The sequence below is a fragment of the Panthera leo genome, chromosome B4 (assembly GCF_018350215.1).
Source record: "Panthera leo isolate Ple1 chromosome B4, P.leo_Ple1_pat1.1, whole genome shotgun sequence".
Lineage (NCBI taxonomy): Eukaryota > Metazoa > Chordata > Mammalia > Carnivora > Felidae > Panthera > Panthera leo.
Window position 1 is genome coordinate 82315780 of NC_056685.1, and position 21442 is coordinate 82337221.

The following is a 21442-nucleotide window of genomic DNA, read 5'->3' on the forward strand; positions in this document are numbered from 1 at the left end:
GCGCCCCCTGCCGGCCGGTCGGGCACGGCGACGGCCAAGCGCCGGGCGCGGGACCCACTCTGGCGGTCTCCCCGGCGGCGGCGGCGGTGGCGGCGGAGGCGACGGGAGCGTTGGGGAGGCAGCCGCTTCCTGGAGGGGGCGCCCACTCCCCTGAGATCGTTCTGTGCCCGACGCGAAGCCTTTCCTCCCCCTTTGCCTCTCAGCCCAGGGAATGGGGAACCTTTCTATTCCTACCCCAAGGGGACGCCCCCAGCTCACAGCACATTCCCAACCCCTCATGGAGTCCTTAATTCCAAGGAACCCCAGACCCCTTTCCCCAAGAACTTCCTCTCTTTCATCCATCCCCAGAAGTTCCCCTTTTCAACTCTTCCTGAGTCTCCCTCAGCAACCCTCTCACTCCTTAACCCGAGGAGTCCTCTAGCCGCTACCCTGGGTCCCAGTCCCTTCCCTCCAACTGCTTCCTTCACAGGCCTCGCCATCGTTTTCTAAATAGCATACGCTCTTTAAGACCCCTCTTCCCTCCCTGAGTCACCCGGTCCACCCGACTGTTCTTTGAGTGGCATAGAAGCGAGGTAAGGGGCGAAGGGCGGGGGTCCCAGGATACACATCCTGTATGTGGTCGGAGTCGGCTTCCCATTGCCACACTCCCTCCCTGGTCGCAGTGCGGACCCCTTCTGTAAGCGCGCGGCAAAACATAGTTTTGGAAGTCACGGTGGCCGAGTGGTTAAGGCGTTGGACTCGAAATCCAATGGGGTTTCCCCGCACAGGTTCGAATCCTGTTCGTGACGGCCGCTTTTTTTCCCTCTCCCTCTCCTTCAGGATACGTAAAAGGAACTCCCCTCGCACGCGTCTTTCCAGCATTTACCTTTCTGTGTCAGAAATAGCTGAGAGGTCTCACCCCTGGATTGGGACGGATGGAGGTGATCATGGGAAGCTTAATTTGCACAACTGTATCGGCTGCTAGGATACTGGACACCTTCGCAGTTCTGTAGCTTCAGGTTTGTTAGAGCTTTGACACACGTTTCATTCTTGGGGAAGGGAATAGCAAAGGATTTGGCTGAAGAAGGGTTAGGTTTTTGGAAATCTGAATGCCTCCTGTGCTGTAATAGTTAAAATTAGAATTTCCAGGAAGAGAGGGCATCTCTGGATTTCATGACCAGAAGTCTGATTATCACTGAGACCCAGGAAAAAGCATACTCTCATTTGGATTTCTTTGAGGAGGCGCATCTCAGAAATCACTGGGCTAGGAGGGAGTAGCCTGTCAAACATAACAGCTTATGTTATGAAACATAATGGCTGGAGCTGGAGTGTGGGGAGATAACACTTTTTACTGAATGCTCATTATGTGCTAAGTACTGTTCTAAATTTTCTGTGTATTAACCAGGTTAGGGAATTAATTCCTTCTCTGACCTCTAACCCTCCTGTACTCACCTTACTGGGTTCTTCCTCCCCCCCCCCCCCCCCCACTCCCACCAATTTCTGATCATAGGAAATATCTGGGATACTTGTTGAGGATGTTCTTTTTGTATTTCATTTCTTGCACAGCAGCATCTTCTCCAAGATGAATCTCCCCAAGTGCAGGGACTTCAGTAGTAATTCATAGAGCTTTCCCCACACTTACACTTTGCAGTTTCCTGCCTTCATACCCTTTTTCATGCTCTTCTCTCCGAGATCACCCTCACCACTGTACCCTTCCCTCCTTCATACCCCATCATTTATCCCTTCCCATCCTGCACATCCTTTCATCTTTCCTCCTTGAAGCTCTTGATTCCTCCAGCTGGAACCCATCATTCTACCACCACCATCCACCTGGTTGCATGCAAGGAATCTCCTTTGACACACTTCTGTAAGAATTAAAAGTTATATTTATTCTGCTTCCTAAATATGTCTTAAGTCTGTCCATTTTTTTCAGGGTGAGGGCAGGCTAGACCCACTACTTGCTGGGGCCTTCATGAGGAAAGTAGGGTTATGAGGACCACATGAGTTAATATATGGAAAGCTGCACTAAAGCATCCAGTCGTAGCCAGAGACCTTAAACCCTTTCATGGCTGCTTTTTGGGTTTCCTGACCTGGTCCCTTTTCACTAACCATTCTTTCACATTCACTACATTCTATCCACTGGCATTCCTGGTATAGTATTTGTCTGTGTTCATTCTGTTCTCCGCCTGAAATAATCTTTCTCATCTTCACCTTCTACTCAACCTCTACTTCAATGTCAGTTGTCCTGAGAAGTCTTCTCTAGTTACTTGTCACCTACAATACCCCAATCTTCCCCAGTAGGACGTAAATTCCTGGCACATATAAGCCACTCAATTAAAAAAAAAAAAATCTTTGTTGAGTAAATGGATGTGTGGGTGTGTGTGTGTGGGTGTGTGTGTCTATGTCTATGTGTCTGTGTGTCTGTGTTTAATGTCTATTTTGAGAGAGAGAGAGAGAGAGAGAGAGCGTGAGTGGGGAAGGGGCAGAGAGGGAGAACCCCAAGTAGGCTCCACATTGTCAGCACAGAGCCCAATGCAGGGCTAGGTCCTACCAACCATAAGATCATGACCTGAGCTGAGTGAGCCAAGATCAAGAGCTGGATACTCAACTGACTGAGCTACCCAGGTGCCCCTCGATGTGTTTTTACAGTAGTTACGTATACATGTTTTAATCTTCATTCAGATTGGACTGTAAGCTTCTTGAGAGTTTGGACTGTGTATTTTGTTTTTTTTGTATTTCCTTTACTAGGTTTTTATACACAGATGTGAGCAAATATGTAGTGAATGAGTTAATAAACTAACAGGCTCAGTACTCAAGCTTCCTACCAAATGCCATTTTGCGCATGCTCTCAGATTTAAATGTCTGGAGAGTCAAGACCAAAATTGACCAGCAGAGGGCAACCAACAACTATATTGTGAAGGGAAGAAGGCACCATGGCTTACAAAATGGAGGATCTGGACGGAAAAGCTAGCAGAGGTTGTTTGGTGTTTGGAGATCATACCTTTCGCTCTCAAATATTTTCCCTGTAACTGTCATAGGTGAGAGGCCAAGGTTTCAAACCTTCATGTACAATAGATAAATTTCTACCATCCCCACCGCCCACCTGAGCTCAATTCCTTCACTTTACCCCTTTTATCCCAACAAATCCCCTATCCTTATACCTTTCCTTGACTTATATGATCAGGTCCCCCCAGGCATTCTGTAGTTTCTGGCTTGGTATTTGACTTTGCTCATTTGCCCTAAAGTTACCTTCTCCACATAGGCTTGTAAAGCCCACTCATTTCAAAGTCCTAAGGAAACTAACATAAACATCCTTCCATAACACATTCAAATTGCACAGGATCAATCCATTAAATCAGAACAAAACTACACCTTTATTTGACAGTTCCAAATCATCACGTTGTTTTCTACTTCCTTCTATTTTTTCTTTAGATTATTTTATTTTATTTAAAAATTAAAAAAAAAATTAACGTTTATTCATTTTTGAGAGACAGAGAGCGAGCGGGGGAGGAGCAGAGAGAGAGGGAGACACAGAATCTGAAGCAGGTTCCAGGCTATGAGCTGGCAGCACAGAGCTCAATGCAGGGCTCAAACTCACTGACCACGAGATCATGACCTGAGCCGAAGTCCAACGCCTAACCGACTGAGCCACCCAGGTGCCCCTTATTTAAAATTTTTTAATGGGGCACCTGGGTGGCTCAATTGGTTAAGCGTTGGACTTCAACTTAGGTCATGATTTCACGATTCTTGAGTTCAAGACCCGAGTCTAGCTTTGCGCTGATAGCTCAGCGTGTGGAGCCTGCTTCAAATTCTGTGTCTCCCTTTCTCTCTGCCCCTCCCCCACTCACACTCTGTCTCTCCCTCTCTCTCAAAAATAAACACAAAAAAGTGTTTTATTTTTTTTATTTTTATTTAAAAAAAAAATTTTTTTTAACGTTTATTTATTTTTGAGACAGAGAGAGACAGAGCATGAATGGGGGAGGGTCAGAGAGAGGGAGACACAGAATCCGAAACAGGCTCTGGGCTGTCAGCACAGAGCCCGACGCGGGGCTCGAACTCACAGACCGCGAGATCATGACCTGAGCCAAAGTCGGCCGCCCAACTGACTGAGCCACCCAGGCGCCCCAAAAGTGTTTTAAATAAAATAAAAATTTTATAATGCTTATTTATCCTTTGAGAGAGACTCAGAGTGTGTGTGTGTGGGGGGGGGGGGGGGGAGGGGCAGACAGGGAGACAAAGAATCCTAAGCAGTCTCCAGGCTCTGAGCTGTCAGCACAGAGCCCGATGCAGGGCCCGAACCCATGAATGGTGAGATCATGACCTGAGCTGAAGTCAGATGCTTAACCAACTAAGCCACCCATCTCTACACCTCCACCCATCTCTACACCTATCATGGGGCTTGAACTCACAACCCCAAGATCAAGAGTTGCATACTCCACCAACTGAGCCAGCCAGGCATCTCTACTTCTGTTTTTTGAATAAAATGTATACTCTCTGCCTCTAGCTTCTTACTATCTTAATACTCTGTTGTGAAAACCTTTGCTAACTTTGAAAACTTCGATTTCTTTTTTTTTTTTTTAATGTTTATTTTTGAGAAAGACAGAGAGAGTGTGAAAGGAGGAGGGGCAGAGAGAGAGGGAGACACAGAGTCTGAAGCAGGCTCCAGGCTCTGGGCTGTCAGTGCAGAGCCCAACGCTGGGCTCGAACTCATAAACTGAGATCATGACCTGAGCTAAAGTTGGATTCTTTTTTTTTTAATTTTTAAAAAATATGTATTTTTGAGAGAGACAGCATGAGCAGGGGAGGGGTAGAGAGAGAGACACACACAGAATCCGAAGCAGGCAGGCTCCAGGCGCTGAGCTGTCAGCACAGAGCCTGACGTGGAGCCTGAACCCACAGACTGTGAGATCATGATCTGAGCTGAAGTTGGATGCTCAACCAACTGAGCCACCCAGGTGCCCCTGAAACCTTCAGTTTCTTAATGTTTATTTTTGAGAGAGTGGGGGGGTGGGGCAGGGGAGAGAGGGGGACAGAGAATCTGTCGCTGACAGCAGCGAGCCAGATGTGGGGCTTGAATTCATGAACCAAGAGATCATGACCTGACCTGAATTCGGATGCTCAACCGACTGAGCCACCCAGGAGCCCTGAAATCATTTTTCTTTCTTTTCTTTCTTTCTTTCTTTCTTTCTTTCTTTCTTTCTTTCTTTCTTTCTTTCTCTTTCTTTTCTTTCTTTCCTTCTTTCTTTCTCTCTCTCCCTCCCTCTCTTTTTCTTTCTTTCTTTCTTTTTTCCTTCCTTTCTTTTTTTTAAACTTTTAAAAATGTTTATTTTTGAGAGAGAGACAGAGTGCGAACAGGGCAGGAGCAGAGAGAGACACAATCTGAAACAGGCTTCAAGCTCTGAGCTGTCAGCACAGAGCTCGATACGGGGCTCAAACTCACGAACCATATTATGACCTGAGCCAAAGTCATATCTTAACTGACTGAGCCAACCCAGGTGCCCCCGAAACTATTGATTTCTTATTGGACTTCAGAGACACTCACTGTACTCTCTTCTCTTAGAACATTGTTTCTCCATCTCATTTGTTTTCTCCCTCCTTCTGTGGAATTCTGCCAAAAGCTCCATTCTTTTTCCTACTCCAAGACAAAAATCCCAAGCCAAACTGTGGTCCTGTACCTTCAGCTACCTATGACTGCATAGTTGACCTAATGTCATCCAAAACACAAACTGCTCCTTTCCCAAGATGACATTCTCGACTTTTCCCATTTCTGTTAATACTATTCTCTCAATTCCATCTAGTTTCCAATCTTAAGAATTAATCTGACATTTTCTTTTCTCCTATGCCCATGATTCATCAATCATTTCTTCTTCCATCACATCATCTGTTACAGTGGCCTTCCAGATGCCCCAGTTTCACCACTATAAGAGTCACATTGATTTTGCCCTGAGGGTTCTCAGTGTTTCCATTGGTCAATTGCCAGAATTGAGAAGGAACTTGAAATGATACTGAAAGAACTGTGGGTGTTTAGCATGAAGAAGCCTTAGGAAGGACATGACAGCCAACTTTTCATCTAATTGGAAGGTTGTCACACAGAAACAGAATAACAGAAGATACTATTGGGTTTCAATAGGCTGAAGCATCAGGAAAGTAGATTTTGACTCAATATCTAGTAATAGAAGGTGTCTACCATGGGACTCAGATGATGGTCGACTTTCTTAGAGACAAGCAGAGGGGATATAGAATCTTGTTCATGATTTTGGTTTCATGATGGTAGTTGATCTGGATGATCTACAGTGTTCCAGGCAAATCAAAGACTCTGAGCCTCAGAGCTATTTGGAAATCTGAGGGCTCCTGAAGGGGTTGTTTTAATGTCACTCTTGGTTATATTTTGATCTGGAGGCTAACCAGACAACTCTTAAGCTTTCTTTTGCTCCATCTCATCTTGCCCTTCTTATTCTGCTCATTGGGGAACCTGAAACGAAAACTTAGTATTTGTGGGGGAAAAAAAAGTATTTGTAGAAGGGGAAGGATTAATATCGGCCCACATGTATAGAATGGAAGTGTTACACATTGAATTTTAAAATTACTGTTTTTACAAAGAAAATGGTAGGGAAGAGTTTTATTGGAAAAATTAAGATATTAGGTTTTATAAATCAGCAGTGTTGCTCAAGAGAGTAAATACTTTTTTCTGCAGTAACTACATTTAAATATCATGAGATACATTTTTTTTTTTTTTAATGTTTATTTAGGGGCACCTGGATGGTTTAGTCGGTTAAGCTTCCAAATTTGGCTCAGGACATAATCTCATAGTTCATGGGTTGGAGCCCTTGTGTTGGGCTCTCTGCTGTCAGCATGGAGCCTGCCTCAGATCCTCTGTCCCCCTCTCTGCCCCTCCCTTGCTCTTCCTCAAAAATAAAATAAACATTGGAGCGCCTGGGTGGCTCAGTTGGTTAAGCGTCCGACTTCGGCTCAGGTCACGATCTCGCGGTCCGGGAGTTCGAGCCCTGCGTCGGGCTCTGTGCTGACCGCTCAGAGCCTGGAGCCTGCTTCCGATTCTGTGTCTCCCTCTCTCTCTGCCCCTCCCCCGTTCATGCTGTGTCTCTCTCTGTCTCAAAAATAAATAAACGTTAAAAAAAAAAAATTAAAAATAAAATAAAATAAACATTAAAAAAAATACTTTAGGGGAAACTGGGTGACTCTGTCGGTTAAGCATCCAACTTCTCAGGTCATGATCTCACGGTCCTTGAGTTCCAGCCCCGCATCGGGCTCTGTGCTGACAGCTCCGAGCCTGGAGCCTGTTTCGGATTGTGTCTCCCTCTCTCTCTGCCCCTCCCCCACTCGTGCTCTGTCTCTCTGTCAAAAATAAACATTAAAAAAAAGGTATTTTAAAACAAAAAGAGAAACATGCTTCTGTGATCAACACACCCTGCCTAAATTCAACCATTTTTTTAAAAATCCTTAATTCTTCCCAGCGAGATACCCCCAATTTAATCAGGCTGAGCATCTCCATTGACAACTTAATACCTTCTCTCATGAAGTTCTCTCTCTTATAACTGAGTAGCTAATGCCTTCCCCTACTAAACTTTTCAGCGACAAATTAGGAGACCTTATCCAAAATTGCTTTTATGTGACTATGCAGTGCCATCGTTGCACAAAACAGTTCTGGAACTCCTTCACAGCTAGTTTATGAGCCACATTTAAATGATTCATTACTTGTCAACTGTACTCAAGACGCACACACACTATAACCCTATTATCGTACAAAAAAATCATTCTAAATCTTTTTTTAAGCTGCAGCAGTAGCCAACTTTATCATGCATCTATTTCCAGAATTTATTCCAGATTACTTCTGGAATCCACCCACCCCCGGTCCATTCTTAGCCTTCATCCTGTCCTTTTGGTGTTGGCATTTCATTCCTAGAATTTCTTGACCACCTTTGGGCAGATAACTCCCAAATCCACATGCTTTTAAGCCCCAGATCCACGTTTCCATTTACTGGCTAAATACCTTTATGTGATAGTATTTACAACCCAACGTTCCCCACCTGAGCTCATTACTTCACCGTTGAAACCTGCTCATCCTCTCCTCCTGCCTATTCAGGTTAATAATGACCCTATCTTTCATTCTCACAGGAGAAATCTCAGTCTTTTATCTGTGACTCATCTTTGGTTACGTGACCCTGGTTACGTGCACTGGTTAGGAACTCAAGCTCTGAAATGACTTTCTTGGTTCAAATCCCAGTTCTAATCATTAGCTATGCGAATTTTGTTGGCTATTTCCCACATAGAAAATGGAGATGGCAATAGGCACCTTTTGATAAAAACCGTTGGGATGATGAGATGTTTGATACTTACAATAGTGCCCAAATCACGATAAATGTCCAACCTTCTTTCCTCACTGCCAGTATCTGATCTTGTTCAGAACTCCGTTCCAGTGATTCTTCTTTTAAAGGATTTTTTTTAAAGGTCACTTTTTAAAATGTTTGAGAAAGAGTAAGCAGGGGAGAGGCAGAGAGAGAACTTTTTTTTTTTTAATGTTTATATTTGAGAGAGAGGAGGGAGGGGAAGAGAGAGAGAATCCCAAGCAGGCTCTATGTTGGGTCCAACACTGGGCTTGAACTCATGAACCATGAGATCATGACCTGAGCCGAAATCAAGATTCAGACACTTAACTGACTGAGCCACCTAGGCGCCCCTAGAGAATCTTAAGCAGGCTCCATGCCCAGGACAGAGCTGGACACAGCGCTTGATCTCATGACCATGAGATAATGACCTGGGCCAAAAGTCAAGAGTTAGACACTCAACCGATTCAGCTACCTAGGCATCCCCATCCCTAAGTGATTCTTCTGAGAAGCATCTCACCGTTGGTAGTAGGTAGTTGAACCCTTTCCTCCTCATCATTCCATTGTACTTAGTCCTTATTAGCAATATATTATTTTACATTTCCTTTGTTCAAGTGTCTGTCACCTACTAAACTGCAAATTCCTTTAAGGACTTTTTTTCTCAATTATTTGTGCATCTCAAATACATGTCACGTGTGGCACATGACAGGTATGCCCTAAGTGTTGGCTGAGTGAATCTAGTGAGTTACTAAGGCCTGTCAACTTTATTCCCTGTCTCGTGTCCTCTTTCCTGCTCTTTCAAGCTCTCATCCTATTGCATGATTTACTGCAAAGCTTATTTGGTATTGTCACCAATTTTTCACTGTCTTTCCATTGCCACCAGAATCATGAGTTGGAGGTTACTCCTCGTCAAAAACTTACCTGAAAAATTAAAGACCAAATTCCCTGCCATGTATTCAAAGCCCCCCAAGAATTGGCCCCAAACTATTTCTAGTCTTATCTTCCACCATTTCCTTCAACAAACTCTATGCTCCAGATTGCACTGGTGTCTTCCTTCTTTAATATATCCTTCACCATAACTTGTTTTTATTCACACTACGGTCTCAACCTAAAAGCAGAGGTTGCAAACTGGTGGACCCTGTTTTTTATGGCCCACAAAAATTTTTTTTTTAAATTAAGCCAACATTGAAAACTTGTGGCATTTAGAATAAACATTAGGATGTCCAATGGTTCTTGAGAAGCAGTAAGATTTGACAATATGGGGCCCCTGTTGCTGTATGGCAGCAACCCACCTGAACTACACTGCCAGCTGCCCCCTCCTCAGGGCACCTGAGCAGCTTTTAAAAAAACCTCTCAACCATATAAGTATACCATGAAGAGATCAGACTAATGGTGGGACAATTGGGCCTATCACCTGATGTTACACAACATAGAACAGCTCTCCTGTGATGTCTTCTATCCTCAGAACTGCTTAACTTGAATCTCTCAGGCTCTGGATCAAATTCTGTTTAGCAAAAATAGGGTAGAGGAAGTTAAAGGGCACCGCGCAGAAGCAATCAATCAAATCCAAAAAGACCACTCTCCAGGACAACTGGCCCAATCTCTTCAACAAATCAGTGTTACAAAAAAGATTGTTGCAGGAGTGCAAAAGATAGTTAATACATGGTTCCTGGATTGGATCCAGGGCTGGACAAAAATTAGCTCTAAAAGTACTTTCTTAAACCAGTTAGGGAAGTGTGAATATAGATTGTTAATTTTAAGCATGTTATGTTGGCAATGTAGGAAAATGTTCCGATTCTTCAAATTAACACACTGAAGTAAAGAATCAAAACCAACCCTCTATATTTCCCCACCCATTCTCCTGACTTTAAAAGTCTACAATGGGCTGGCAAACTTTCTATAGGGCCAAGTAGCAAATGTTTTAGGTTTTGTGGGTCATAGTGTTGTGGCAACTACTCAGTTCTGCTGTTATAATCTCAAAGCAGCCACAGACAATACATAAACAAATGGGCATGGCTGGGTTCCAGTAAAACATTTTTACAGAATCAGGCAGCGGGATGCAATCTTCAGTTTGCCAACCTCTGATCTAGAATAAATACCACTTCTCCTAAACAAGTATTTCCTGGTACCCATCAGAATCGGTGCCTTTATCTTCCCTCTGCTCACATATTGCTTGTAGCTCTACTTACCACATTTATTATTCCTATATACTTATCTCCATTATGGAATACATTCTTTGAAAGTAGGTGCCATTGTGCTACATGACACCCATCCCCACCTGAGTTCCTTGCAGAATATTCAATGAATATTGTTTCCAAAAACCAAAATACCCTAAAAGATTGATTTGGCACCATTTGTGACATTCACAAGAATGAGCAACAGGTTCTGAAAGTAATTTTGAATAAGCTTCAGGGGAAAAAAAAAAGCACTCCTGATATCACTAGACACTATATATATATATATATATATATAGTGTATGTATGTATGTGTTCACCAGTGTTTTAGAATCAGACCTTGTGCACATGAAAGTGTAGCAGATTCAGAGCACAGGAATGTCCTTATGCCCTTTTGTTTTTTAACCACACACTAGAGTATCGAGGGTATTAATGGATTTACAGGAAGTGCATCATAAATGCTCAACAAATTGCAAATATACTACTGGGGGAAAAAGATTTTCTTTTTCTCATGGCAGGGAGAAGGTGGCAGCAGATGCCTGTGAAAGGGTTTATCAAGATTTGACAACCACACCAGGTTCCATCATTCCAGGTTCCTTTCCTCACATTTACTTCCCTGGCTAGGAGACACTGGGTAGTGGAGGCATCCCTGACTGCGATGGAATCCCAGATTCCAAAGCAAAGGTGCTTGTGGGACAATGGAGAAAGGTACATGCATCTCTTCTGTTGAAATTGTCCTAAAACCCCAGGAACAGTTAGGGAAGACATGGAATTTGGGCAAAGGCAAACCCTGGGAAAAAAAAAACACAGTTCAGGTCACTGGAGAGAACATGTTGGCTTCTACAGAACAGGAGACAGGAGGGAAAGCGGGAGGAGAGCACACAGAGCAAAGTGAGGTGCACACTCCCAGACAGACATCCTCCTAAAACAGAGGTTAGTTCTATGACAAAGGTAGGTTATAAAGCAAGAAATAAGGGGAATCAAGGTGAGAGAAAGGGCAAAGCAGAGGAGAAAGCATCACAAGAAGGGGAGTGATGGTGAATTAAGAATTGAGAGTTGAGTAAAAGGTTTATTATTAGTGCAGTCAACACCATGGAACAGCACATATAACACAACCAGCAACCCGCAGAGACACTAGTGCAAAGGGGAGGGAAGCCTTAACTGAGCTTCCTGGCTCTGTCTGAAGGTGATGACAGGAGAGTATGGGCCTCAGTAAGGCAGGCAGGGTCAGAGGGGAGTGGAAGAAATGTAGTAACCAGACTAAGTATAGCAGCGTTTTCAAATTCCTGAGCACAATGTCCTGGAGCTGGAACACAGGACTGTTCCCTACTCCCTTCAAGCTGTATCCCTCCACCCCATTCCCAGTGGAGCCATGACCCAACTCCCCAGACCTATAGCAGGCAAGCTGGCCCGGAATAAAACTCCAAAGAGAGAAGAAACTGTTATATGGCCATATGTCTTCAACCCCACTCCCACTGGTATATTAGAATAATCACACCCTCTATCCCTCCCCTTCTCTAGCTCTACTAGCCACCCTAGCTAGGGATCAAGGAATGCCTGGGTAGCCTAAAATGGAGCTGAAGTTCTCAGAGGGCATGGGTAAGACAATGCACAGCCTGTACTCAGAGACACAGAGATATCATGTCTCTCCCATCTTGCCTGGTGAAGCTTAGAATCCAACTATGTATCTCCAAGGAAACTGGGGGTTAGGGGGATGGCAAGGTCTTCAAAATTAATACAGAGTTTTACAAGGAGACCCCTGGAAGGACTGGAGCAAAGTTCAGAGGGCACAGGCATTGATGTTGGACTGTCACATCCATCACTGGAATAACAAAAGAAGCGTCTCATCTCAGATGGGGTTATGGAGGGTTGGGGCAGACATAAGTTCAGCCAAGGACTCCCTTGGGCCCTTCTTATATTAAAGCCAAAGATTGTGCTGAAAAGGAAAAATATAAAACAGATCCCATCCCTGTCCCATCCCACCCTATCCAGAACCCCCACAATAGGAATATCAAAAGAAAGTTTTAAGCTTTGTTAATTTTTTTTTCTTTTTCCTTTCTTAAAAAAAAAAAAAAAAAAAAAGTAAATAAATTAGATTGCCAACAATGTGGCTGGACTGGAAAAGTAGGGTAGCCATAACCAGGCCATTCTAAAAAAAAAAGTGGGGGGGGGGGGGAGGGAGAGAAGGAAATACAAACAATGGCCAAAGGAAATTATCAAAATAACTAGTTACAATCACAGGGCTGGAGAGGGGTCTATGGAACTATTACGGCCCATGCCAGAGGCAGTGCCTACCTGATTTCAGCAAAAGCCAGACAGCTGCTTCTTGCTGAACACATCCACCTCAACAGACTAATCCCCTACTCCCAACCCTGTCATTCCCTAATTATGAGAAAATGTAGGAAAGAAGAGCTCATCTGGAAATTTTCGGCATCCTAACCTGCACACCTGCAGAACCAGCAGGAGCCTGCACCTGTAAGGTGGGCTGGACAGAGTATTGCTTGGCACAGAGGTCCAGTCTTTCCCTAAGGGCCAGTTACTGGCCTCATTATTTATTTCTAGGGTTTTGATTCCACCCTTACCATTTCTTCAGGATGTCTGCTCCCCAGAGCTGCCCTCTAAGTGCTGTTTAGTGTCAACAGGCCTGCCTGCTCTGATTCCCTGGTTTTGGAGGAGGGGGAACGATTAGATATTCCTCACTCCACCCTGATCCTCTAGAGAAAATTCTTTGTGCTTTCTAAAAATATCTAGAACCAGGGACCCTAGGCAGGAAAACAGATATAGAGGTGAGGACTTTTCCAAACTGACTGAAAATTTACAGACATCTTAGGGGAAGAAATTACGTAAAAGGAAGGAATCTGTGTTTCCCACGTGAAAGGCTGAGCAAAGTGCCCCGGGGCCCTTCAGTGCCAGAAGAGCAGGGAAACATGTGGCCCGTGTGTAAGCCACAGTACTATGGGTAGTAGGGAGGACTCAGGGACCAGCTGCTGGAGCGATGGGCTTTCTGACTGCCATCTCTTCCTGCTAGCCCGTCGAGATCTCCTATATCTCTTCCACACCATGCGCAAATATCATGACAAGCCCCGGCTCCTGCACCATGTCGTCACCCATATGCTGGTTCTCACAGGCCATCACGACAACAGCCTGCTTGCCAGGGATGCGCTTGGCCACGTAGTTCTCATAGTAGCGCCGGTTCATCTGTCTTGTCTCTAGTGTGGCCAGACCCTGGGGCCAGCTACGCTCGTGGGCATTTTCGATCAGCTCGTTGACGATAGAGGCAGGACAGCCACTCTCCACCAGGGAGCGCTTGATTACAGCCTGGAGTACAGCATCTGGGGTCGAGATCATCCCTCCCCAGCGGGTCACTCTTGCTGGCTGCAGGGAGTTCACCCACCTGTGTGGAGGGGGTTGAAGGTGGTCATTCCAGCTCATCCCCCTTTTCTTCATTGGCTTTTTCTCCTAATAGGAATGACCACCCACTTGGTGCTCAGCTTAACCCTAATCTCCCATCTTCCTTTTTCCATCACTAGTTCAGAAACTCTAAATCCTTCCCTAGTTGGTCCCGTGTGAGTCACCACATGTCACTCACCAGATGAAACTCAAAAGTGCAGAGTTTCTGTCATTTTTCTTAAAAATCTCAACACTAAACACACACAGTGCCTAGCACGTACTAAGTGCTCAACAAATGTTTACCAAATGAAGTGATTATTCCTCTATACTGTGTCCCATGCAGCACTGTTTACTCTCTATATATTGATTCACACTTAAGAGTTTAGTCTATGAATTGCATGGGACTCCAGCACTGAAAGGGATTCTAGACTTTGCTTGTTTATGCTGCATTTTAGATCCTTCCCCTGGATTTGCACTGACTGTCTTCTCTGGATTGTAAGCTACCTGACAACAGGGACAATGTCTATTTCTTTTTGGCCCTCCTAACACTCCACAGCCTTTAATACAGGGCTCTGTACATGTGGGTACTCACCTAAGTCTCAATGAACTGAATACTTGGGTAAGCTTTCCCTTCCATCCACCCAATAGAATAGGAGATCCTATAGTGGGGCTGGAAGTTATCCTCTTCTCCTTGGTCCCTATCCTTCATCCCAACATCTGAAAAGCGGTGGCCCCAGCCCAGCCCTTTTATTACCCGCCCTTCTGCCATCCCTTGCGCTTCCTCCTTTCAGGGCTAGGTGCCAGGATGTGGAGCAAGTGACTCCATGTCCTGAGTGACACTCACTCTAGGATCTCGTTGTATTCAATTGTTTCCTCCAGGTTCTGAAGGTTGGGGTTGACACTGCGAATTGCACGCATGTATGCCTTTAGCAGCTGGATATCTCGCTTCTGTTGGAGGGAAGGAGAACCAGGGATGATGGTTAGGGCAGACAACAGATGAAAGACAGAAGTTAGTCTGAGAATGAGGGCAACTGAGAGATCTGAGGAAAAACCAGACCTATACACTTCAGGAAGACAGGGATATGACTATCTCATTCACAGCTGTATCCATAGTGCTTAGCCGAGTACCTTCTTAGAGAAGGCATTTGATGAATGTTAGGTGAATGAATGACATTGATGGGATGAAAGAAAGGGAGACGAGCTCCAATCTGATTCCCTACCAAGCCAGAGGCAGAGTATCCACTCACCCAGGCACACAAGCACAGGCACCGAGCTGCAGGCTCACACTGGTGCTTCTCACCCATGGCTCTCTGCACATACACACAGACACACGCATGCAGTTACACATAGTCACACATCTGTTATATACACATGTCTGCATATTAAGGACAGGTTCTCCCCTATGTTCTCTGGGCCTTACCTGCTCCGCCAGCTGGTGTTTGTGCTCCGCTGAGGTCTTCTCCAGCTCTGCGATGCGTGTCTGTTGCTGCTGTACCACTGAGCGCAGGTGCTTAATGCAGTTGTGGTTTGGCAGCTCATCTTTGGGCATCTCCAGGCTGCCACCCAGGGTGGGAAACAAACAGAACAGAAACGCTCAATGGGACATGTGGGCAAAGGCACAAAACTGCTGAGTGGGCTTTCTTCTACCCCAGATTTCTAACATTCAGGCCTCCCCTCTTATTTATTCCTTTCACTTCCTTCTCCACAGCTCCCCCCACATCATTTTGCTATCTACTTTCTCTGGGCCTCTTTCCCTTTCTAAGACAGTGTTTTATCTACCACATGGCTCTCCTTTCCTTCTCACTCATTCCTTCTGAGAAGCCCTAGATTCACAGACCTGGCTATCAGCATGTAATCAACTATTTCACACCCCAAAGAAAGAAAGGAACAGGGCAAGAGGAAATATGAGAAGGCTAGAAATTAGAGCAGTCAATCTGACAAAGAGAAAGTAGTACTGGGCTGAAAAGGAAGAATAAAGGAAATCAATCCTTAGTGTTAGCACACAGATTGGGAACTGCTGCCTCATTTTTTTTATTAAAGCAAGAGCAAAAAGATCATAGTTGAAAAAGCAGCACGAAGTGACATCTTGGGGTAGAGAGCCAGGGAGGCCAAGGACACTCCTTGTGTATGTGCACAGGAAACTGCCTTAGCTGGTGAGCAAGGGATCTGGGAAAAAGGGGTGGGGGGAGAGGGGGAGTTATAAATGGGAAGGTCCTTATCTGTATGGGGCAGGGGAAGGGAAGTAATCTCACCCGCAGCCCTGTTCACAGGTCACAGGCCGTTTGGGGTTGTGCTCACAGTCGCTGAGGTGAGACATGAGGTTGTCAAGCCGGACAACAGCACTACAGCCAAATACAGCGTTGTCGCAGGCAATCTGCAGCTTTGACAACATGTTCCGCATGATCCGAGGTACTGGGCGCAGGTGGGCGACCGTCACAACGCTACGGTCCACCGGACATGTCTGCTGCTGAGAAAACCACTGGGTGATGCAGGCATTGCAGAAAGCATGCTCACAATGAGGTGCCTAGAAGGGAGAGCAGGGCAAAAGGGGCACAAGAGAATTAGCAGGAGCTAAGAGCCTGAATATGATAACTCCGCAAAGCTACTCAAGCCTCTGAGCAGCTTCCAGGGCCAGAGGTCCCTGGGGGTCACAGGGAAGGACAGATGCACTATGGGCAAGACACTGTGTAGGGACAGGCTTCAGATAGGTTTCCTGTGCTCAAGATTCCAAACGAATTGTGACATAAGACAAACAAGTAAAAAGTTATGTAACGATAAGAGGTATAAATAATATTCCAGGACAATAGGAGAGATGACACAAGGCAGTCGATTATTAATTGCCAACTGGATTGCATACACAATAACTGCCAAAGAAATCCAAAGGAGGGTGAGATCTTTCTAGGCTAGGTCAATCAGGGCACGTATTTATTATGGAGGACATAATTTGACATGGGTCTTGAAGGATGAGTAGAGAGGACACAGGGAAGAGATTTACTGGCAAAAATGCAATATAAGAAAGCAAAACAAAACAAGCACCTTGAACTCCTGGGTGAGAAGTTAAGAGTCCTCTCTGTGTGGGCCCAGGTTCCTATTTTATGAGGGCTGACCTGAGGCATTGCCTCGAATCCCAATGGTGAGGCCTATCCTCCCAAACAGAGCCATTTTCTCATAGAGTCACATTCTTTTCAATTTCATAAAGATCGTATTTCAGCTTACTTCTTTGATAAATCAGATAACCTCTGAAGTTTAATCCCTCAAAGTGAGAGGATTCCCTGGCCTCTGGCATGGGACAAACACAGTAGGCATTTAGTAGTTGTTGATGAACGAATGGTGTGCTATTGCCCAAACACTCTGCTAGGTGCTTACAATACAAGACAGGTTCTGCCTCCAAGGTGCACACAGGCACCAAAGACCAAAACAAAGAAAGGCTTCGTAACAGAAGGAGTCATTCACAATGTCACTAATGCAACTGTCAATAGATTTTTATTTTTCACTCAAAGATATATTTCTTTCCAAAATCTTTACAGATCCTATCTCCAAAAAACAATCCTAAATTTGTCCACTTTTCCCCATCTGTCCTGCCACTAACCCAGTTCAAACTATCATCTCTCACCTATATTATTAAATATGTCTTCTAACTGGTCTCCCTACTTCTACCTCACCCCTTTATAATTCATTCTACATTCGTCAGCCACAGTGATCACTTAAAAATGCAAACTAGATCATATCACTCCTGCTTAAAAGTTTACAATGGCTTCCCTTTGTACTTAAAATAAGTCCAAACTCCTACTCAGAAACTATACAATTCTGCTTGATCTGGCCCTGTGCCTCTGACCTCTCTTCACCACACACCATGCTCCCAGTGCTGTGTTCAGGCCAGTCTGACCTCCTTTCTGTTTTTGTCTATACCCAGCTCACTCCTGCCTCAGCATCTCCGGTTTTGCAGCTTCTCTTTGCCCGAAATGCTCTTCCTCTAAATCCTAGCATGAACATCCCCTTGTCATTCAGATTTCAGCCCGACTGTCACCTCTTTCGTGACCATTCTATCCAATCTTGCCACCCCTGCAGAAATATACAGAATGCGCTATGTTCCACGTAAGAAAGTTGGGCAAATGAAGTAATAATAAAAAGAGTTAACTGTGAGGAGATTATATGGGCTGGGACAAGGATGGAGTAAGAGTTCTCATGGTATGCCTCTTTCTACTCTTTTGGTTTCTGAACCATATGAACTTATCACCTATTCAAAAATTAAATAAATATGATGTAGGGATATCAGCATTCCTAGCAGATGCCTTCTACCCTTGGATATGTGTCTGGTAACCTGGCATCCTGAGGTCTTCCTGGCCTACTCCCAAAAGGTGGAGGTGGGGGGGCAACTCCTGACTTACAGTTATGAACCAACACTGACTTCTCCACACGTGACTCACCTCAAATGATAGTGCCAGAAAACAGACAAGGCCCTGCCAGGGGAAGGGAAGGAACTGACACACCCCATGACCTCTCGACACCAATAGCTTGCTCCACACCCAGCCAATAGTTCTACTGGCAGTAGGCTGCAAAGGCCCAGACAGGGTATAGGTCCAGGGCTAGCTGCCATTGGAATGCAGTCGGATTTTCAGTCAGCTCAGGCACCTTTCAGTCAGCTCAGTGCTCCTTTGACTGGTTGAACACTGGAATAAGAATATACTCAAAGGATCAAGAGGAGCCCCCAGGAGCTGTATAGCAATGAGTTGGGGAAGGGCCGTGAGACCTCACTGACTCGTGTCCTGGTTTGGAAAATGGGATTATGTCTAGCCAGCCAGGACTGCCAGAGGATTCATTGGTATTTACAGAGGGCAGGCAATAAGGACCATGCAGGATGATGTCCCATGAATGCTACTGTTAAGACTTCATCTCACTTATTATACTTGCCTGTTAATCACGAGTTTCTCCTCATTAGTTTTTAACAATTAAAAAATAAAAAAAATTGTTTTTTCCATGGGGCACCTGCATGGCTCAGTCAGTTAAGCGTCTGACTTCAGCTCAGGTCATGATCTCAGGGTTCGTGAGTTCCAGTCCTGCATCAGGATCTGTGCTGATAGCTCGGTGCCTGGAGTCTGCTTGGGATTCTGTGTCTCCTCTCTACTCTCTCCCTGCTCACACTTTGTGTGTGTGTGTGTCTCTCTCAAAAATGAATAAACATTAAAAAAAAAAAAAAATTAAGGGGCACCTGGGTGGCTCAGTCCGTTAAGTGACTCACTGAGGCTCAGGTCATGATCTCGCAGTTCGTGAGTTTGAGCACCGCGTCGAACTCTGTGCTGACAGCTGGGAGCCTAAAGTCTCCTTTTATCTCTGCCCCTTCCCCGCTTGCACTTTCTCTCTCTCTCAAAAATAAATAAACATTTCAAGAATTTTTTAAAGTTGTTTTTTAATTGGTTTTTCCAGCAAGTCCCAAGAAGGAAATAGGACAGTACATACAGTTCCCTACTCCCTCTTTGTTAGAGAGTAGGGCAGGATGAAAAGGCTTGCAGGCAGACTCGCTGATTAACTGAAACACTACATCATCAAAATACAGAGAAAACTTAGGAGAGTCCAGAAGTTCAAACATGGTAGGAACATGGAACCTAGTCAGAGCCCCTACAAAGGGAAGTTCCTGAGCTACTGTCAGAAGACAGAAAACAGGTGACCATTTTATAGCAGAATAAATCTCAGAGTGACCTCAGAAGAAAATCTGAAGCGCTGGACTTCTGTGGCATCCACCTCTAGACAGACTCTGAAAGGCCCTATTCCTTTTGTAGCTGCCACTGCTCCTCTGCACCAAACCTCTATTCTGTATGTGTGTGTTGCCAAGGGGGTGGGGGAGGGAGGCCAGAACACAGTGACTTCCCACTGGTCCCATTACTTATGAACATTTTCATTAGCTCTACTATCATCTAGTGCCCCACCAAACCTGCCACCAGACCAACTCACCTGGACTGGCTCCTCCAAGACACCACTGCAAATAGGACAGATAAGGTCTTCGTCAACATCCCCCTGGAAACGGGTTACATCATACCCCATGTCTCATCACTGAAACCCAGGTCCTGGAAGGAGCAAGAGGAAAAAGAGGCCAATTCAGAAGAAGCCTACAAATATGTGCCAACCTGGAACTCATGGCCAAGATCCATTCATTTGTCCAACAATTATTCATTGAAAGCCTACTATGTGCCAGTCATTTGGGAGAAAGAAATCTGACTCAAGAAACTTAATTCTAATGGTAGAAGATATTACATAACCATACACTTAAAATATGAAGTGACCGGGGTGCCTGGGTGGCTCAGTCAATTAAGTGTCCAACTCTTGGTTTCGGCTCAAGTCATGATATCACGGTCTGTGAGTTTGAGCCCCATGTTGAGCTCTGTGCTGACAGTGTGGAGCCTGCTTAGGATTCTCTCTCTCCCTCTCTCAAAATAAACAAACTTTAAAAATTAAAAAAAAAAAAAAAGAAGTGATAAATGTTTGACAGGGCATTATGAGGGCAAGAGATGTGGACACCTAACCCAGGCTAAAAGGAGAGGGTAGTTTTGAGTTTTACAGGAGTAGGTGTCACCAACAGGACAAACAAGAGTAGCTAGGTATTGGGGATGGGGGCAGGGTGGGGCATTAGCATTAGGGCTTTAGGCACATGAAACAGCACATTCAAAAGCCCAGAAGTAAGAGGGCATATGATTGGTTCAGGGAACTCTACATGGTTCAGAAAAAGGTTGACCTGAAGGATCCAAAGGAGGGAGTGACTAGATACAAGGCTAGAGTGGCAAGCAAGGGCCTTGCCATGAGAAGTCTTATGTAAGGAGTTTGGGCTTCACGAGTTTCGAGCGCCACATCAGGCTTGTTGCTGTCAGCATGGAACCTGCTTCAGATCCTCTGTCCCCCTCTCTTTTTGCCCCTCCTCCGCTCATTCTCTCCCTCACTCTCTCTCAAAAAAAAACCAAAAAAAAAAACCAAAAAAACTTTAAAAAGTTTAGCCAAAAACTTTACTGTAAAACAATCTACACAGTATTCAAATAACAAACACTTACTGAGTGCCATCTATATACCAATAAGCCTAATGAAACCTAGTCCCCCTGAGATAAGTGACGAGGAAGAGAAAAGCACAAGGTACTAGAGGAACACAGAAGAGAGAATTCTAAACCAGACTTGGAATGGTCAGAAAGACTTCTGACAAATGGCTCTCAAAGTATGTTTAGAACAAGTGTTCTCAATCACAGCACTGTAGTCATCTGAGCTAGAAAGTTCCTTGTTGTAGCGGTCTGGCCTGCACTGAAGAGTGTTTAGCAGCATCCCTGGCCTCTACCCACCAAAAGTTAGTAGTAGTCCTCCAGTTGTGACACCGAACATGTCTTTACACTTTGACATATATCCTCTGAGGGACAAAATCACCCCTGGTTCAGAACCACTGGTTTAAAGAATGATGAGTTAGCAATGTAGAGCAGGGGATGGGACTTTTTTTTTTTTTTTTTTTTTTTTTTTAATTTACATACAAATTAGTTAGCATATAGTGCAACAATGATTTCAGGAGTAGATTCCTTAGTGCTCCTT

The 21442-nt window shown here is 44.8% G+C and overlaps 1 protein-coding gene, 1 long non-coding RNA gene and 1 other non-coding gene across 5 annotated transcripts in view; 2 read left to right on the plus strand and 1 right to left on the minus strand.

Annotated features, from left to right (window-relative positions):
* The first annotated feature begins 95 nt into the window (after positions 1 to 95).
* LOC122224696 lies at positions 96 to 19870 on the plus strand. The gene is made up of 3 exons (XR_006204890.1): positions 96 to 572; positions 820 to 998; positions 19786 to 19870. It is a non-coding gene; the product is annotated as an uncharacterized LOC122224696 (long non-coding RNA).
* Positions 707 to 788, plus strand: TRNAS-CGA. The gene has a single exon. It is a non-coding gene; the product is annotated as a tRNA-Ser (tRNA).
* Positions 11552 to 21442, minus strand: part of RNF41 (ring finger protein 41) — a 28177-nt gene continuing 18286 nt past the window's right edge. For all 3 annotated transcript variants that reach the window (XM_042946861.1, XM_042946859.1, XM_042946860.1), the window contains 5 exons: positions 19835 to 19947; positions 16138 to 16409; positions 15306 to 15441; positions 14730 to 14833; positions 11552 to 13889 (listed from right to left, as the gene is read on the minus strand). In XM_042946861.1, coding sequence (XP_042802795.1) covers positions 13538 to 13889; positions 14730 to 14833; positions 15306 to 15441; positions 16138 to 16409; positions 19835 to 19924 — 954 coding nt within the window. In that variant the 5' untranslated portion in view covers positions 19925 to 19947 and the 3' untranslated portion in view covers positions 11552 to 13537. The remainder of the gene's footprint in view (positions 13890 to 14729; positions 14834 to 15305; positions 15442 to 16137; positions 16410 to 19834; positions 19948 to 21442) is intronic.